Below are 16,481 nucleotides of genomic sequence, written 5' to 3'. Positions count from 1 at the left end.
GCCCGGAAAGCGATGACACCGCATACTCTCTCTCTCTCTCTCTCTCTCTCTCTCTCTCTCTCTCTCTGACAAGTTACCTTCTACCATTTTATTATAAAATCGAAGATAATGAAAAAATGAACATGAAAGAATGATAGGTAATATTTTTTTCACTTTCTTGTACAAGAGGAGGAAAAACATAATAAGTGACTTTATATAAAATATGTTCTGAGAATTGAGAAGAATTACAGATATATTAGAAAATTTAGGGTATGTTGCAACAATAGCTGGCAAGAAGCAGCGGAAGCCAATTATATCAGTTTCTGCAAGTTAGTCATGGCGCAAATACTGCCCAAGGAATCATCTCCTGCACCTCCTTCACCCCCTCAAATTTCTCCTTCTCCCTACTACACTTCACTTCTTCGCACTCCTCCCTCCCCTGTGATCTCTCTTCTGTCCCACACCCCTCCCTCCCAACCTCCACTTCGTACTCCTTCCCATGAAGTCCCTCGTTCTCTCTCCAACACTTCACAACACTTCACTTATTCGAACTCCCTCTGAAATCCCTCCTTCTCTTTCCTTCACACCTTCACTTCGCACTCCCTCCCCTGAAGTCCCTCCTTCTCGCTCCCACACACCACCACTTCGCACTCCTCCATCACCTCAAAGTCCTCCAAACTCCTTAGTTTCCTTCTCTTCACCTCTCCAGTTGTCTTCATTTTCCTCTCCTTATACTTCACCTTCAGTCTCTGTTATGTCTAGTATGTTCTCTCCACATCTTTCACCATCTGATTCTTCTACTATCATGATGGTGCAGGATGACTCAGACTTACCTTCCGATGAAGATACTCATCATGTAGAAATATACCAAATTGGGTTCCAGCATCCTTGTGAGGAATAAGTAAATTGACAAAAAATATTTTATTTCAAGTAACTATGTTGTTATTACAAATGAGACATACTATTATTACTAGATTATCATATACTACAATATTTATAGCTAGGTAGGAGTAATAAATTGAACAATCATCCTTGTACAGCAGGAAGCCCCGATCCTTTGATCCTCTGAGGAAGATTACCCATAGTCATAATAGTTCAGTTTCTTCTTCTAAATATTCACTGTCACTGTCTTCAAACTCAGAAGCACTGCTAAATAAATATATTCTGTCCTGCTCCATGGTGAGTTATGATCTGAGATCCTTCGCTCTTATTAGATGTCTCTTCGCACTTAACACGGTGCTTTCCACCCGGTGGGTCACTGGGGGTTGCCAAGTGTCGCCCGGAGAATGGGAAAATAGCTTAATTACCGCTAAATTTCCAGAGCTAGTGACAACACTACATGTGGAAACATATGCCAGACACTTCCACTCACCATCTGACTCGAGAAACTGTGCTTGGAGCTCAAAATTGAGGCACAAAAATTCTTGATTATGGGTATGATCGCTGTCACTACGGACGCATTGATGCAATCGTATATATATGATTGCCGGAAGGAAAGGGTTAATGAATGTTCGTCTAAAGAATTTCCGGTTTAACATACAATATAAAGTTAGACCGCGTAACGTACAACCACATCTGTTTTAGTGAATTTTTTGGGTTTGAATTTGCAAGATTCTTTAACAAACTCAGAGCAACCTTCTGCCGGGAAATGGCTTCCATGAATGCTTGAAGGACGGTGACGAGGTTGCTCTGAGGTTGCTGGGAACACCACCTCTGGAGATAGTGTTACTGTCTTATATATGCATATATGTTCACAAAACAACATTTCTATTAGCTTTTTACAAACCTTGGCCCCAATAAAGGATTGTTTTGTAATGCATAAAGTGAAAGCTTACATGGAATACCAAAAAATAAAGCAAAGATGATGAGATTGGCCACAGACGGCGGAGACTCCGGTGACTTGGCCGCTTCTTCTTCTTGTGACCTTTTTAGCTTGGCGTGTTGTCTTTCACCACGATATTAAATTTTTTTCCAGTCCTCTATTGCCTGCTATAATGGATATCATATCTTAGTATTCATATACACTTAACCCTTGGCTGTCGCGCCCAATTGAGGCCGAAATAGCCGCGCTTACAGCGTTGTATTCACCTAGTTGTAATTTTACAGGGCCTGGGTATCATACTCGTGTGGCCCGTCTCCATATCTACACACATCCAACTTTCCTTTAAAACTATGCACACTCCTTGCTGACACCACCTCCTCACTCAAACCATTCCACACCTCCACACATCTTTGTGGGAAACTATATTTCTTCACATCCTTCAAGCATATTCCTTGGCTATCTTTTTACTATGCGATCTTGTAGTTCTATTTAAGTTTTCCTCTCTCAACATCATTTGCTCATTATCCACTTCATCCAGTCCATTCAACAGTTTATAAACCTGTATTAAATCTCCTCTTTCTCTTCTTTGTTCCAAGGTAAGCAAATTCATTTCTTTTAATCTCTCCTCATAGGTCATTTCTGCCAATTCCGGAACCATTTTTGTTGCCATTCTCTGCAATCTCTCCAACTTCCTTATATGCTTCTTTTTATAAGGGGACCAAACCACTCCAGCATATTCCAATCTTGGTCTAATTACCATACTAATTAATTTCTTCATCATATCTTTATCCATATAATGGAAGGCTAATCCAATATTTTTATCAAATTATACGTTTCTCCAAACATCTTATCAATATGAGCCTCAAACTGCCCATGGTCTTGTATTATCACTCCCAAATCCTTTTCCTTTTCCACCTTTTTCAACACTACTTCTTCACCCATCTTATATGACCCTCTTGGCCGTCTTCCACTCTTCCCATCTCCATCACATGACTTTTGCTCAGATTAAATTCCATTTGCCACCTCTTGCTCCACTCCCAAATCTTATCCAGATCTGCCTGTAAAATTTCACAATCTTCTTCACTCTTCACACACCTACACAACTTCGCATCATCCGCAAACAAATTAATATAACTGTTTACTCCCTCTGGCATGTCATTAATATATACAAGGAAAAGTATTGGTGCCAGCACTGAGCCTTGTGGGACTCCACTCTCCACCACCAACCAGTCCGACTTTGCATCCCTTATTACCGTTCTCATCTCCCTCCATCTCAAGTAGTTTTCCATCCACTTTAACACTTTTCCTTTCAGTCCTCCATAAATCTCTAATTTCCATAACAGTCTCATGTGAGGTACCTTGTCAAAAGCTTTCTTTAAATCCAAATATACACAGTCCATCCATCCCTCTCTCTCTGTATTTTGTCAACCACTCTTGAATAAAAGCTCAGTAGATTTGTTACACATGACCTCCCTTTCCTGAAGCCAAATTGATGATCCGATAATAACTTATGATCCTCCAGGAACCGTATCCAATATTTCTTTATCACCCTCTCACAAATCTTACCGACCACACTTGTTAGAGACACAGGTCTATAGTTAAGAGGCTCTTCCTTACTGCCTCCCTTATAAATGGGCACCACTTCAGCTCTCTTCCACTCTACTGGTACTTCCCTGTTTCTAATGAACACCTTATAATATCATATAATGGATCAATCAATTCTTCTCTACACTCCTTCAATAATTTTCCTGAAACTTCATCTGGTCCCATCGCTTTATCATCTTTAAGTTCCTCCAACATTTTATATAACTCCTTTTAGGTATCTTAATGTCATCCATGTGCACATTTCCTTGTACATTCTGAGGCTTTACAAACATTGTTTCTTCAGTAAATACTTGCTGAAACCTATTATTTAGCAATTCCGCTATATTCTTAGGGTCATCTACTATCCCTTGCTCTCCTTTTAATCTTTCAATGGACTCTCTCTTTTAAGTTTACCATTTATGAACCTGTAAAACAATTTTGGATGTTCCTTACTCTTGTCTACAATATCTTTTTCAAATTTTCTTTCTTCCTCCTCCTTACCCTCACATACTCATTTCTCGCCACTCTATAATTCTCCTTATTTAGTATATTCCTGCTCTTTTCCATCTTTTCCAAGCCACATCTCTCTTTTCCTTAGCCTTAACACAAGTTGCATTAAACCAATCCTTTCTTCCTTCCTCTCTCGGTTTATACTTTGGTACAAATTTCATAACTCCTTCTTTATAATATTTCATAAAAATCTCATATTTCTTTTGCACTTCTCTGATTTGTAACATCTCCTCCCAATCTAATTTTCTGAAATAATTTTTCAAACTTTCTGTGTCCATCTTTCTATAATTCAATCTACCACTCCTGTATGTCTCGTCCTTCCTTCGCTGTGTTGTTGCTATCTGCATTTCCATAACCACATGATCACTCTTTCCCAAAGGACACTTGTATTGTATATCTCCACATAGGTACACTTCTCTTGTTAACACCAAATCCAGTCTAGCCGGTTCATCATCTCCTCTATATCTAGTATTTTCCTTCACCCTCTGTTCCATCATATTTTCCATCATTAGATTAAGAAATCTCTCTCCCATGCTTCCTCTCCAACACCACTTACTAGATTTTCCCAATCCACCTCCTTACAATTAAAATCTCCTACTAGTATCACCTTTCTTTTTCCAGATAATACACTTTCCAAACTCTGTAAAGTATCCTTGATCATATTGTCGTATTCCCTTAATGTCCAAGAATTTGTTTTAGGAGGTACATAGGTCACCATGATTATTAATTCTTTTCCATCACTTTTTATCCTTATGCTTATCACTTCTGCATTGTTCTTCCCATACCAAACCTTATCCACATTTATTTATTTCTTCGTCATAATCATAACTCCTCCTCCACCTTTACTCTCTATCCTTTCTCCATATATTATATTTATTATCCAAATTTATCTTTGTTTTTCATGCAATTTTGTCTCAGTCAAACACACTATATCAGGCTTCTCCACCATCATATAGTCTTGCAATTCCAATCTACTTGACAGTATCCCATCTATATTAGTATACATTACGGTCCACCCACTGCTCCCTCTAGGGGTTCCTCCGTATTCCTTCTTTCCACATACCACTTTCTGACTCTCTCCTATAACTCTCCAAAAACTTTTCTCTTTCCTCCTCAGACCGCTCATCATTTTTCCTTCTCGCCTCTTCCACCAATTCCTTATATCTTCTCCTCTCTTCCTCATTTCTATTCTTTCTCACAAACACCTCTTTACAACCTTCTATCTCTCTTAACTTTGATGTTCTATATAGGATATCCTCCAGATTGTTGTGACTTCAGTACTACTTTAATCGGTCTGCTCACTCCCTCCTTATACGGACCCAGTCTATGGATCTCTTCCACTTCTTCTTGTAGGTCTTTTTTTTCATCATCATTTAGATTTTTGAACAGATCTCTTACCGTTTTAATTCTTCCTTAATTCTCTTAGGCTTATATGTTATATTTTGTTCTTTCATCCCAAATATTAACACACTCTTCTTCTTTTCTGCTATTTCCCTTATCAATGTTTCCTTATTCTTCATTACATTAACCAGTTCCTTGGACCTTTCTTTTTTGTCTTCCTTCAACTGATCTTTAATTATTTCTTGTAATCCAACCATCTCTGCTTCCCTCGACTCAGTCCATTGTGTTTTCTTCAGTTCCCATTCCCTTTCAAACCTTTCATTCTGCTCACTAATCATTTCCTTAAAGTCATCTTTCTCCTTTACTACTCTCCATTTTCTCCTCCAACCGTCTCTTGTATTTTTCAACCTCCACTCTCAAGTGTGCATTCTCATCCACCAATCGTTTTCATTTTCCTCCAGTCTTTTAACTCTTTCCTTCAAAGCCTTGTGGAATTCTCTATCCTGCTCCTCCTCACTCCTCTGAACTATTAATTCCTTTACCAACTCCTCAAATCTCTTCTCCAACATTACCAATCTACCTTGCAATGTTGCCCCTGTTGAAGATGGACTCATGCTTTGACTGGCCACTTTCAGCTTTGCTCCCTGGGCCTCATCAACATATTTTGAATTTGGTCATTTATTTCTTACCGGTCTATCCATTTTTTTTTACTCTTCCTGGGAGCATGTAGTTGTGTGGTCACTGGGGGCCAGGCCTGGTAGGGTAGCTACGTGTGTGTGGTGGGATGCGTTGGCGGCTGCTATGGCTGGCCTTTGTGTGGTTCCCGCTCTGTTGTTTGGAGTGTGGAGGTTCTCACACCTCCAATCACTCCCATGTACACGCCACCACCTGTTGGTGGTATGATGCATACGTACTTAGTACTTAGTATTTTTCTTATATATAAAAATGGAAGCAACTTTCACAATATGATGAACACACAAATGCAGAGAATATCATTTTATGAAAACAATGGCCAGATAACTGAACGAGTCACCCAGTAAACAAATAAATTTTTGTCCACAACGATACATATCATAATCAAACACATTACATACAGTACAATACTAACCTGGAAGGGTTGAGGTGTATCTGAAGAGCGTGATGATGAAGGTAGGCTGGGCAGTGGTACATCATCAAGTGACAGTGAACCTGACAGCCACTGACTCTGTGCTTTAATTAGATCATCACGAACTATCCTAAACATTGGTCCATAGCTCTGCATGTGTTTAGAAGTGACTGGATGCTCAAAATAATCAAGCACAATATCAAGAGCCTTTCTGACTTCTGATGTTGGTGGTCGTGATGGTAGAGAACCATCATCATCATCATCACTCATCGCCTTCATCTGGGTTTAGCACTTCAGCAGCAATCTGTTCCTCTGTCAGCAACTGTTGTTCTGGGTCTCCCTCGTCACACTCCAGCTAGTTATTGATGTCATCAACAGTGGTATTTTCCCCTGACTTAACAAATTGATGATGAAAATTGTCTGCCTCAAACCCTAAAAAATCAACCACAGGCTCAGTCCTATGTAAGAGACAATTCCATCCATTGGCCAGAGTAGAACTGGACACATCATTCCATGCCCAAGATATGTTATGCATGACAGAACGAAGGTTGTAGTTTTTCAAATTTTGCAGAGTCAGCTGGCCCACATTTCTTTCTTCCTCATCCACTACCACCATTACTTCCTCCAGGAACCTCCTCCTGTACAGCCTCTTAAAAGCTACAATAATTCCCTGATCCATTGGCTGAATAAGGGAAGTTGTGTTTGGTGGTAAAAATTTCACTCTGATGCGTCCATGTTTGGCGACAAGTTCAGACGCTGGCGGGTGAGCGGGAGCATTGTCCAGCAAAATCAGAGCTCGCACTTGTTCTCTGCTCACCTTCATCACTTCCATCTGGAACCGCACAATCTCGGGCACAGCATGTTTAAAAATCCAGTTCTTAAACACTTTCACATTAAACCAAGCCTTCACTGAATGATCATAATGAACTGAGAGCGAGTCCATCATGCCACGCAAGCACCGTGGTTGTTTTTCCTTACCCACGACCAGGGGCTTCAGACGGTGGGACCCCAGCGCATTTGCACCACACAGTAGCGACACTCTTGCTTTGCATAGTTTTCTACCAGGCACTGATTTTTCTTTTTCACTTGCTAATGTGTTTTCTGGGATTGAGCGGTAATATAGTCCAGTTTCGTCAGCGTTGTATAGCTGTTCAAGTAAAAGCCCTTCTCTCTGTATCAAATCTTTTACTTCTTTGCAGTACTGATCAATTACCTCCTCATTTGCATCAAGACTTTCACCATACACTTTCTTGCAGGTTAACCCATGTCGTAGTTTAAATCGATAAAGCCACCCTTCTGAAGCCTTAAATCCTTGCAGCCCGATGTTGCTTGCAAATCTCTCTGCAGACATTTTAAGTTCAGTACCATGCACCATTACACCACTGGCACATTGCTGCTGATACCACTTTATAACACACTGGTCTAGCTCAACATTCTTTGGCTTGGCCATCATTTTTCTATCCTTTTTCTTGCCGGTCTTTGATGCAACTGAAAAATCGTCAAGTGTAGGCTGCAATTTTCTCGCAAGCCTTTTTCAGATCACAAAGGGAAGACTTTGGGATGCCGAATTCTTCCTGAATGCGTGCACTCGACCACCCTTCATCACACCGACGTAATATTTCCCGCTTTGTCTCCAAAGTCAGTACTTTCCTGGGTCGTTTTGCAGGTGGAGGGGCCAAATTAGTCCGAAAATTATCGCCAGTATACAGCCGACGTTCACTAGTTTGAAAACAACAGAGAAGTGACTCGGGCCAGCCGTGACCCAGGTTGAGTGAGAGGCAGGAAGCACAAGCGCGCCGCCACGCGGCAAATGTGTTAATTGGCCACACCCCACGGTCGCGTGCAGGAAATTCAAACTACTCAGAACCCATGTTTGGATTCGTGGGGCCAGTCTAGGAATAGTTCGGATATTGGCGAGGTTCGGATAATGGCGGTTCGGATACAGGAGGGATTACTGTAATTCACTATCACTCAGTGCCACAGAGTCCAGATTATCCTCATGGCATGAGCGTATATGAATACTAAGATATGATATCCATTATAGCAGGCAATAGAGGAGTGAAAACAAATTTAATATCGTGGTGAAAGACAACATGCCATGCTAAAAAGGTCACAAGAAGAAGAAGAAGCGGCCAAGTCGCCGGAGTCTCCGCCTTCTATGGCCAATCTCATCATCTCTGCTTTATTTTTTGGTATTTCATGTAAGATTTCACTTTATGCATTACAAAACAATCCTTTCTTGGGGGCAAGGCTTGTAAAAAGCTAATAGAAATATATATTTTTTTTTAACCCATGTGGTATGTTGAGGACCAGCCCAGAAAGCATCCCCCCTATTTCCATTATTTCCTATGGGAAAATTATGTCCACTTAACGAATTTCCGCTCTACGAACAGCTTTGACACCCCCTATCCTGTTCGTTAAGCGGAGTATTACTGTATGTATATGTATATATGTATATATATATATATATATATATATATATATATATATATATATATATATATATATATATATATATATATACAATAATACTCTGCTTAACCCTTAACTTCCGGGGATTAAAATATTTTTTCCTGTCTAATGACGGGGAAAAATGGTACACCTAAAAATTGTCAGAACACAGTTTGAATACTGATAATTATTTTCTCTGTGTTATTCTGAATACAATGATGTACTTTCCAGCTCGATATGACGTCTGAGAGTTTAGTTATTGTTTATCAAAGTTTCCTCCTCCGAATGTGTGACCAGTCAAGAGGAAACAGCCCGAGAGCGACGCTCTCTCTCTCTCTCTCTCTCTCTCTCTCTCTCTCTCTCTCTCTCTCTCTCTCTGTGTGTGAGTGAGAGAGAGAGAGAGAGAAAGAGAGAAGAAAGAGGAAGGAAGGACATATTATCACTGATTTCTGAGACACGTGTGTGTGTGTGTGTGTGTGTGTGTGTGTGTGTGTGTGTGTGTGTGTGTGTGTGTGTGTGTGTGTCATATATCACTGATTTCTGAGACACGTGTGTGTGTGTGTGTGTGTGTGTGTGTGTGTGTGTGTGTGTGTGTGTGTGTGTGTGTGTGCATTACTCTCTCTCTCTCTCTCTCTCTCTCTCTCTCTCTCTCTCTCTGACAAGTGTTGATGTGTGTAGGCCATGTGTGACTCAGATGAGTTACCTCAAAGCTTTTCTCGAATGACTCATAAGAAGCGTGACTATGAACGTCAGGAGTTCATTTCTTGTGATGTTTTTCCACTCTTCTCGTGAGAGCTATGGGCACATCATCATCATCTGCTGTTTCTTCATCATGAAAAGTGTTGCTCTCACTCACTATATGGTCCAAGAAAGCATCACTGAGAAACGCCATGAAATAGTCACAATTGTGTTGCACAGGAGGAATTCAGCTGTTATGCCAGGAGACACAGATAAATCAGGCATAACTGGGAAAAAATCATTGAATTCCTCCATTGAAAGACAGGTCGGGGTCTCGCGCCACCTCTGCCACGTTGATCGTCTCCCAGAACGCAGGAGCACGCGCATGCCTCCTCCTAGAAACACTCTGTGTCCTTGACACATTATCTGAGTCTGTTCTTCATCATTATTGCCTTCACTGTCACTTATACTGTGTAAGAGTCTCTGTCTCTCTGTCTGTTCTCCTGAGAAAGCAGGTGAATGATGCTCTACATCCGTGTCCTCACTACTAGTCTCTTCACTTTCCCCAGTTTCTTCTTCTATATATTCACTGTCACTTTCTTCTAGCTCAGAACCACTGCTAAGTAAAAGGGTTCTGCCTTGCTCCATGGTGATTTACAATCTGACCCGATCCTTCGCTGTTATCACTGACCTTTCTACCCAGCGCGTCACGGAGTTGCCAAGTGTCGCCATAAAACGGGAAAACAGTTCAGTTACCTCTAAAATTAGGAGCTCTTGTGGAAACACTTGTGTGGTAAAAGATGCCAGATACTTCTACTCACCATCCGCCTCAAGAGAGCGCTGAGAGACTTAAAATTACGCCGGAAAAATCTTGATTACTGGGACGAATCCCGTCACTTCGGACGTTCTGACGCAAACGTTTATATACGACCGCCGGAAGTTAAGGGTTAATGAACAGGATAGGGGGTGTCAAAGCTTTGAGATTATAGCATCATTCCAATTAACAAGAAAATTGATTTTATTATAAAAGTGTTAATTAGAAACCATAGATCTTAATTTGACTAAAAATGGACACTAGAGGAAGACGTGCATTTTGTCTGACTCAAGACGACAGAAAGCCACCTCCAGCCCCAGCCCTAAGAAGCACAATTTCCTGCCTTTCAAAGATAAGCTTGAGCTTATAGGAAAGTGTGAGGCAGGTGTAGCTCACAGTGTCGTTGCAGTGCAAATGGGTGTCCCTAGATCAACAGTATCAGCAATTTGGAAGAACAGGGACAAGTACCACAAGACTGCTGCAAGTATTTTTATTTCTAAAAATGTACTGTACAGCACCCTAATGTGTTTAATAAAAAAAAAGTTAGATATAATTAAAGACTTTAATAGTACTGATTTAGTCCAAATTAGTGTTTTTTAGAGGTTATAGTGATGTTTTGAGGGGATCTAGGCTGGAGGTTGGTCCCTATCCCCCATAATTCCTAAGTATCTTATGGGAGAAATAGCTTCACGATTCGAAGAAACACTGATTTGACCGATGAAAAACCTCCTTAACCCCATCGAATTGCATGGATCCCCTGTATATACATATATATATATATATATATATATATATATATATATATATATATATATATATACACATATATAAAGGCAATCCCCGCTTAATGAACAGATTACGTTCATAAAAAAATGTTCACTGTGCGAATTTTCGTCAAGCAAACCAATTATAACAAGTTTAACCCCTTGAACTTCCATTGAGAGTAAACAAAGCGAGAGTGCATCATAGTACAGTAAAACGTTTAACGAAAGTAAGAATTATGAAGTTAAACATTTAAGCAGTTTAATTTAAGACAAAGTCATTATAATGTACACTAATGTAAGTATGTAACTTTATAATTTTGATGATCTTAAATTTATGAAGGGAGGGAGAGTGGAGCGGGAAAGACACTAGTTGGCAACCTGTGGAATGTAAACAAAGGGAGCATCATTGTACTGCATACAAAACTTATGTACAGTCAACCCTCGGCTATCGCGACTTCAGCTATCGCGTTTTATTGCTATCACGCACCCATGAAAAGCTGCTAAAATTTCATTATCGCGACCTCAGATGCCTGCTATCGCGCGCCCAGCCATGACGTCATGAGGTATCTGAGCGCTCATTGGCCAAAACCAATACCAGAATTTTGGCCGATTCCGATACCAATACCGATACCACCTAATTGGGCAGATACCGATACTACTATCGTTACCGATACCACCGATACCGATACTACTACTTATAGTGATTACTGCACTGGACACCAGGATGAGTTGGTGGACAGCGATCGTTATCAGATGGGAGGCTTTGTTTTGGGGGATGCTGTAAGTCCTTCTGAGAACGTTTGTGAAATAGGAGCAATTCTAGAAGCTTTTTGAAGCCATTTGCAAAGGTAAATTACTCAGTAATCAATATCTTATATCGAATATATCACTAAGTAGTAAATTCCTTTTAGGTATCGTAAGTATCGGCATAAAATATGCCGATACCGATACCTAAAAGATGGGCCGATACCGCCGATTCTGATACCGATACCGATGCATCGGTACATCTCTAGTAAATACAATGAGCTGATGTAATTTTTTTTTTTTTATGTTATAACCTTGACATGTTTTAATTGGTACCAATGGATTATACAGTAATTTAAAAAGAAGTAAAAATGAGGGATATTAGGAGTAAAATTTGTGGTTGCGGTACCAATAACAATTTTCACCATTAGTTGTTCAATTCGGCTATCGCGTTTTCGGCTATAGCGCGGCTATTTCGGCCCCAATTGGGCGCGATAGCCGAGGGTAAAGTGTACCACATTTCTACAAGGGTTTCCATTTTATCCACTGCAAAGTCACGAGTTCAGGTGGTTCTTTTAGCTTGCAAGGAAGATACGGTCTCACCAGCCTTCTTAATACAGTCAAAGTCCTGAAGTCCGGAAGTCATGGGGGTTCAGGCATTCCGGATTCTAAGATTTTCCGGATTGTAAGATAGTAAGGCTGAAAGTAAGATTAAAATCTTGAGGGTACTATGTAAACCCCACTAAACTAACCCCAACTTTCAATATGTCTTTGTAGTACTGTCATAACATCTTACAGGGATTCCTACTACCACCATTCCACTGTGTACTTCCTCACCACACCACACAAGATTTACGTAGGCTTTTTTTTTTTTTTTTTTTGAAGATTTGCCAGACTATGGGGGGAGTGGCATGGGCCTTTCCAGCCATTATGGTGGCCCATATGTGATGATTGCTCTTTTCCTACTTGTCAACTTGTATTTGTGTAGGTGATTTCAATATTTTACGTAGACTATTCCACCATCCACATATACTGAGAAGTTTGAGTGATTGTACTATACTGTACCTCACATAATATGTATACAGTCCACAATACTTATGTCACACTTTATAAAATAATTTTAAGTATAATACAAAACACATTTCATAACATAAAACATTTACTGATGTCTGATAAAGGGAAACAAAAAGAAAGGAAGGCCTCCAACATCATACGCCAGACAATCACATCACCGGCGTCGAGCGTACACCAGCTGGACCACCCATGCAGATAACAGGACACACACACACACACACACACACAGACGAGACGCGGTAGAGGAAGCACGCAATACCGTCGCTCCCGAGAATCAGCTGATCTTCACTACCTCTGTTTGGGTTTACAGTGGCCTGGGCGAAAAGTGTGGACTCATTTTTTTTTTCATGAATACAGTGTTAAATAATAATGAGTGAGAAAGATATTACATCTAAATGCAGGTATGTGACAAGGGAAAGAATGAAAGCTGATGATGACAATGTTGGTGAGGGAGAAAGAGAATTTGAAGGCTTTGATACGGCGCAAACTTCACTATTTGATAGAGTCTTGACTATCGAACGTAAATTAGATAAATTGATAAAGGAGAGTATGGGAATGAAAGAGAATGAAGAACAGGATAAAGAGCTCCAGAAATTGAAAGAAAGGATAAAAGAGTGGAAGAAAACGAAACTAGGCTAAGAACCGAAAATGAAGAATTAAAAGTCCAAATAGCGAACTATAAGAAATTGATGGAAGAAGGACTCGGTAAAGCCGAGAAAGAAAAAGAAAAGCTAAAAGATCTAGTTAACAAAGAAGAAGAAAGAGTACAAGACGTGATTAAAAAGAAGTACAAGCATGGAGAATCCAAGATAAGAAAGACAAGGAATCATTTCAAGAAGTATTTCAAGAACAGTTAAAAGAAAGAGATGAAAATATGACAAGCAAAATGATAGGAGTCCTCAAGAAAAAGAAAATTTAGTAAGAGAAATTGCGGAAAAAAGAAGTGTAATTATTTTTGGACTGAAAGAAAAAATGTTAAATATAGACCAAGAAGGAAAAGACGAAATGAAATCAGTAAAAGACCTACTAAAACATCTGAATGACGAGGATAGACAGAACTTAGAAGAGGAAGTAGAAGAAATCCATAGAATGGGACCATATCAAGAAGGAACAGTGAGACCAATTAAGATATTACTAAAATCACAAGCAGCAGCAGAAGTACTATATAGAAAAACAAAACTCAGAGAAACAGAAGGTTGCAAAGATATATATATATATATATATATATATATATATATATATATATATATATATATATATATATATATATATATAGAAAAATAGAAACGAGGAGGAAAGGAAGAGACACAATGAACTGGTGGCAGAAGCAAGAGAAAAATAATGAAAGGTCAGAGGAGGAGAAGAAGGCATTTTTGGAGAATTATAGGAGACAGGATAAGGAAATGGTATATAAAAGAGAAAGAAGAGAAAAAATGGAGCAAGTTTAACTAAAAATGATAAGAACAAGAGATTAAAAATGATGTATACAAACATAGATGGGATTTTATCTAGTAAATTAGAATTAAGAGATTACATAAAGAAAGAAGAACCAGATATTGTATGCCTGGTGGAAACAAAGTTAAATGAGGCAATAAAATAGACATAGATAAAAGGTATAATATATGGAGGAGAGACAGAGTGGGTAAAGGAGGAGGAGGAGTCATGATGATGTTAAGGAAGGAGATAGTGGTAAATCAAGTGGAGTTTGGGAAGGAAAATCAGAAATACTGTATGTTAAGATGCATATTAACAAAAGGAGTTAACAATCATTGGAACATATGTGCCACCAAAACAAACTCATGGACTAACCAAGAATATAGAGACATGATAGATGACACAATAAGGAGTCTTACAAGAATCATTAAGGAAAGGAGAAAAGTGATATTGGTAGGAGATTTCAACTGTAAGGAGGTAGACTGGGAAAATTATGAAAGTGGTATGGGGGAAGATGCCTGGGGAGATAGATTCCTGAACCTAATGATAGATAATTTGATGGTCCAAAGAGTAAAGGAAAACACAAGATTCAGAGGAAACGATGAGCCGGCAAGATTAGACCTAGTTTTACAAGGGATATACCAATTAACGATGATATAAGATACAAGTGCCCATTGGGAAAGAGTGACCATGTAATATTAGAAATGGATATAGAAGAAGGAAAGGAAGATAGAGATGAATCATACAAAGGAGACCGATTAAATTACAGAAAGGCTGATATTGAGAATCTCAAGAACTATTTTAAAACGTAAACTGGGAGGAGATGGAAAACTCATTAACGGTTCAAGAGAAATATAACTTATTTTTGGAAATATACAAAACTGGGGTCAGGGAATATGTTCCGAAATATAGACCTAAAGAAGAAGGAAAGAAAGATTGGTTTAATGCAAGATGTGCTAGGGCAAAGGAGAAACGAGATGGAGCATGGAAAAGGTGGAGAAGAAACAGAAATCCAGAAAATAAGGAAAACTTCAAAACAGCAAGAAATGAATATGCTAAGGTGAGAAAGGAAGAAGAAAAGAACTATGAAAAGGACATTGTCAAAAATTGTTCTACAGATTCATAAATGGAAAAATAAGACAAAAAGAAACAATAGAAAGGTTAAAAGGAGAAAACGGAATGGTGGAAGACCCAAAAAATATGGCAGAACTGTTAAATAGTAAATTTCATGAGGTCTTTACTAAGGAATCCAAATTTGAAAGACCACAGGGTAATAGAGAGACTGTCTATATGAAAGAGATTAAAGTAACCAAGCTTGAAATAAAAAAGTTGATGACGGAATTGGATGAGGAAAAGGCAATGGGACCGGATGAAGTCTCAGGCAGAATACTGAAAGAATGTAGGGAAGAACTAGCAAGTCCAATATACAACATCATAAAATGCTCAATAGAAAATGGAACAGTGCCAGTGGAGTGGAAAAGAGCTGAGGTGGTTCCCATATATAAGAGCGGAAGGAAGGAAGAACCTTTAAATTACAGACCGGTATCACTAACTAGTGTAATATGCAAGATGTGTGAAAAAGTAATAAAGAAGCAATGGATTGAGTTTCTTGAAGACAACAAAATATTATCAAATAGCCAATTTGGTTTTAGAAAAGGTCGGTCATGTGTGACAAATTTATTGAGTTTCTACTCTAGAATAGTTGATAAAGTACAAGAGAGAGAGGATGGGTTGACTGTATTTATTTAGATCTAAAAAAGGCTTTTGATAAAGTGCCACATGAAAGATTACTATGGAAGTTAGAGGAGAAGGGTGGCTTAAAAGGAAGCACATTGAGATGGATGAAGAATTACTTAAGGGGGAGAGAAATAAGGATGATAGTTAAAGATATGAAGTCCAAGTGGAGAACAGTAGACAGCGGAGTGCCACAGGGTCAGTATTGGCACCAATACTTTTTCTCATATATATAAATGACATGCCAGAGGAGTGAACAGCTACATAAATCTGTTTATGGACGATGCGAAACTGTGCAGAGTCATTAAACAAAAAGAGGATTGTGAAATACTACAGGAAGACTTAAACAAGATCTGGAAATGGAGCAAAAAATGGGAGATGGAATTCAATGTGGACAAAAGCCATGTCATGGAAATGGGAAAAAGTGAAAGACGACCAGTGGGAATC

At 39.2% G+C, this 16,481-nt stretch overlaps 1 protein-coding gene across 1 annotated transcript; it reads right to left on the bottom strand.

The window, feature by feature from the left end:
- Nucleotides 1-6,696: 6,696 nt before the first annotated feature.
- On the bottom strand, nucleotides 6,697-12,438 carry LOC123498424 (tigger transposable element-derived protein 7-like). The gene is made up of 2 exons (XM_045245529.1): nucleotides 12,396-12,438; nucleotides 6,697-7,829 (listed from the first exon to the last, which is right to left on the bottom strand). The coding sequence occupies exons 1-2, from the start codon at nucleotides 12,436-12,438 to the stop codon at nucleotides 6,697-6,699; spliced, it is 1,176 nt and encodes a 391-aa protein (XP_045101464.1).
- Nucleotides 12,439-16,481: the final 4,043 nt, after the last annotated feature.

This window comes from Portunus trituberculatus, chromosome 48, assembly GCF_017591435.1.
Source record: "Portunus trituberculatus isolate SZX2019 chromosome 48, ASM1759143v1, whole genome shotgun sequence".
Taxonomy (NCBI): domain Eukaryota; kingdom Metazoa; phylum Arthropoda; class Malacostraca; order Decapoda; family Portunidae; genus Portunus; species Portunus trituberculatus.
Note: the sequence above shows the minus strand (reverse complement) of the source record. Positions and strands in the feature narration are given on the sequence as shown.

Bases quoted from the DNA above. Each gene is read 5' to 3' on its own strand.
- LOC123498424 (XM_045245529.1), bottom strand. From the start codon at position 12,438: ATGACTTCCGGACTTCAGGACTTTGACTGTATTAAGAAGGCTG. The intron at 7,830-12,395 runs GTGAGACCGTAT...ACGATTTTTCAG, and splicing joins TGACTGTATTAAGAAGGCTG to TTGCATCAAAGACCGGCAAG.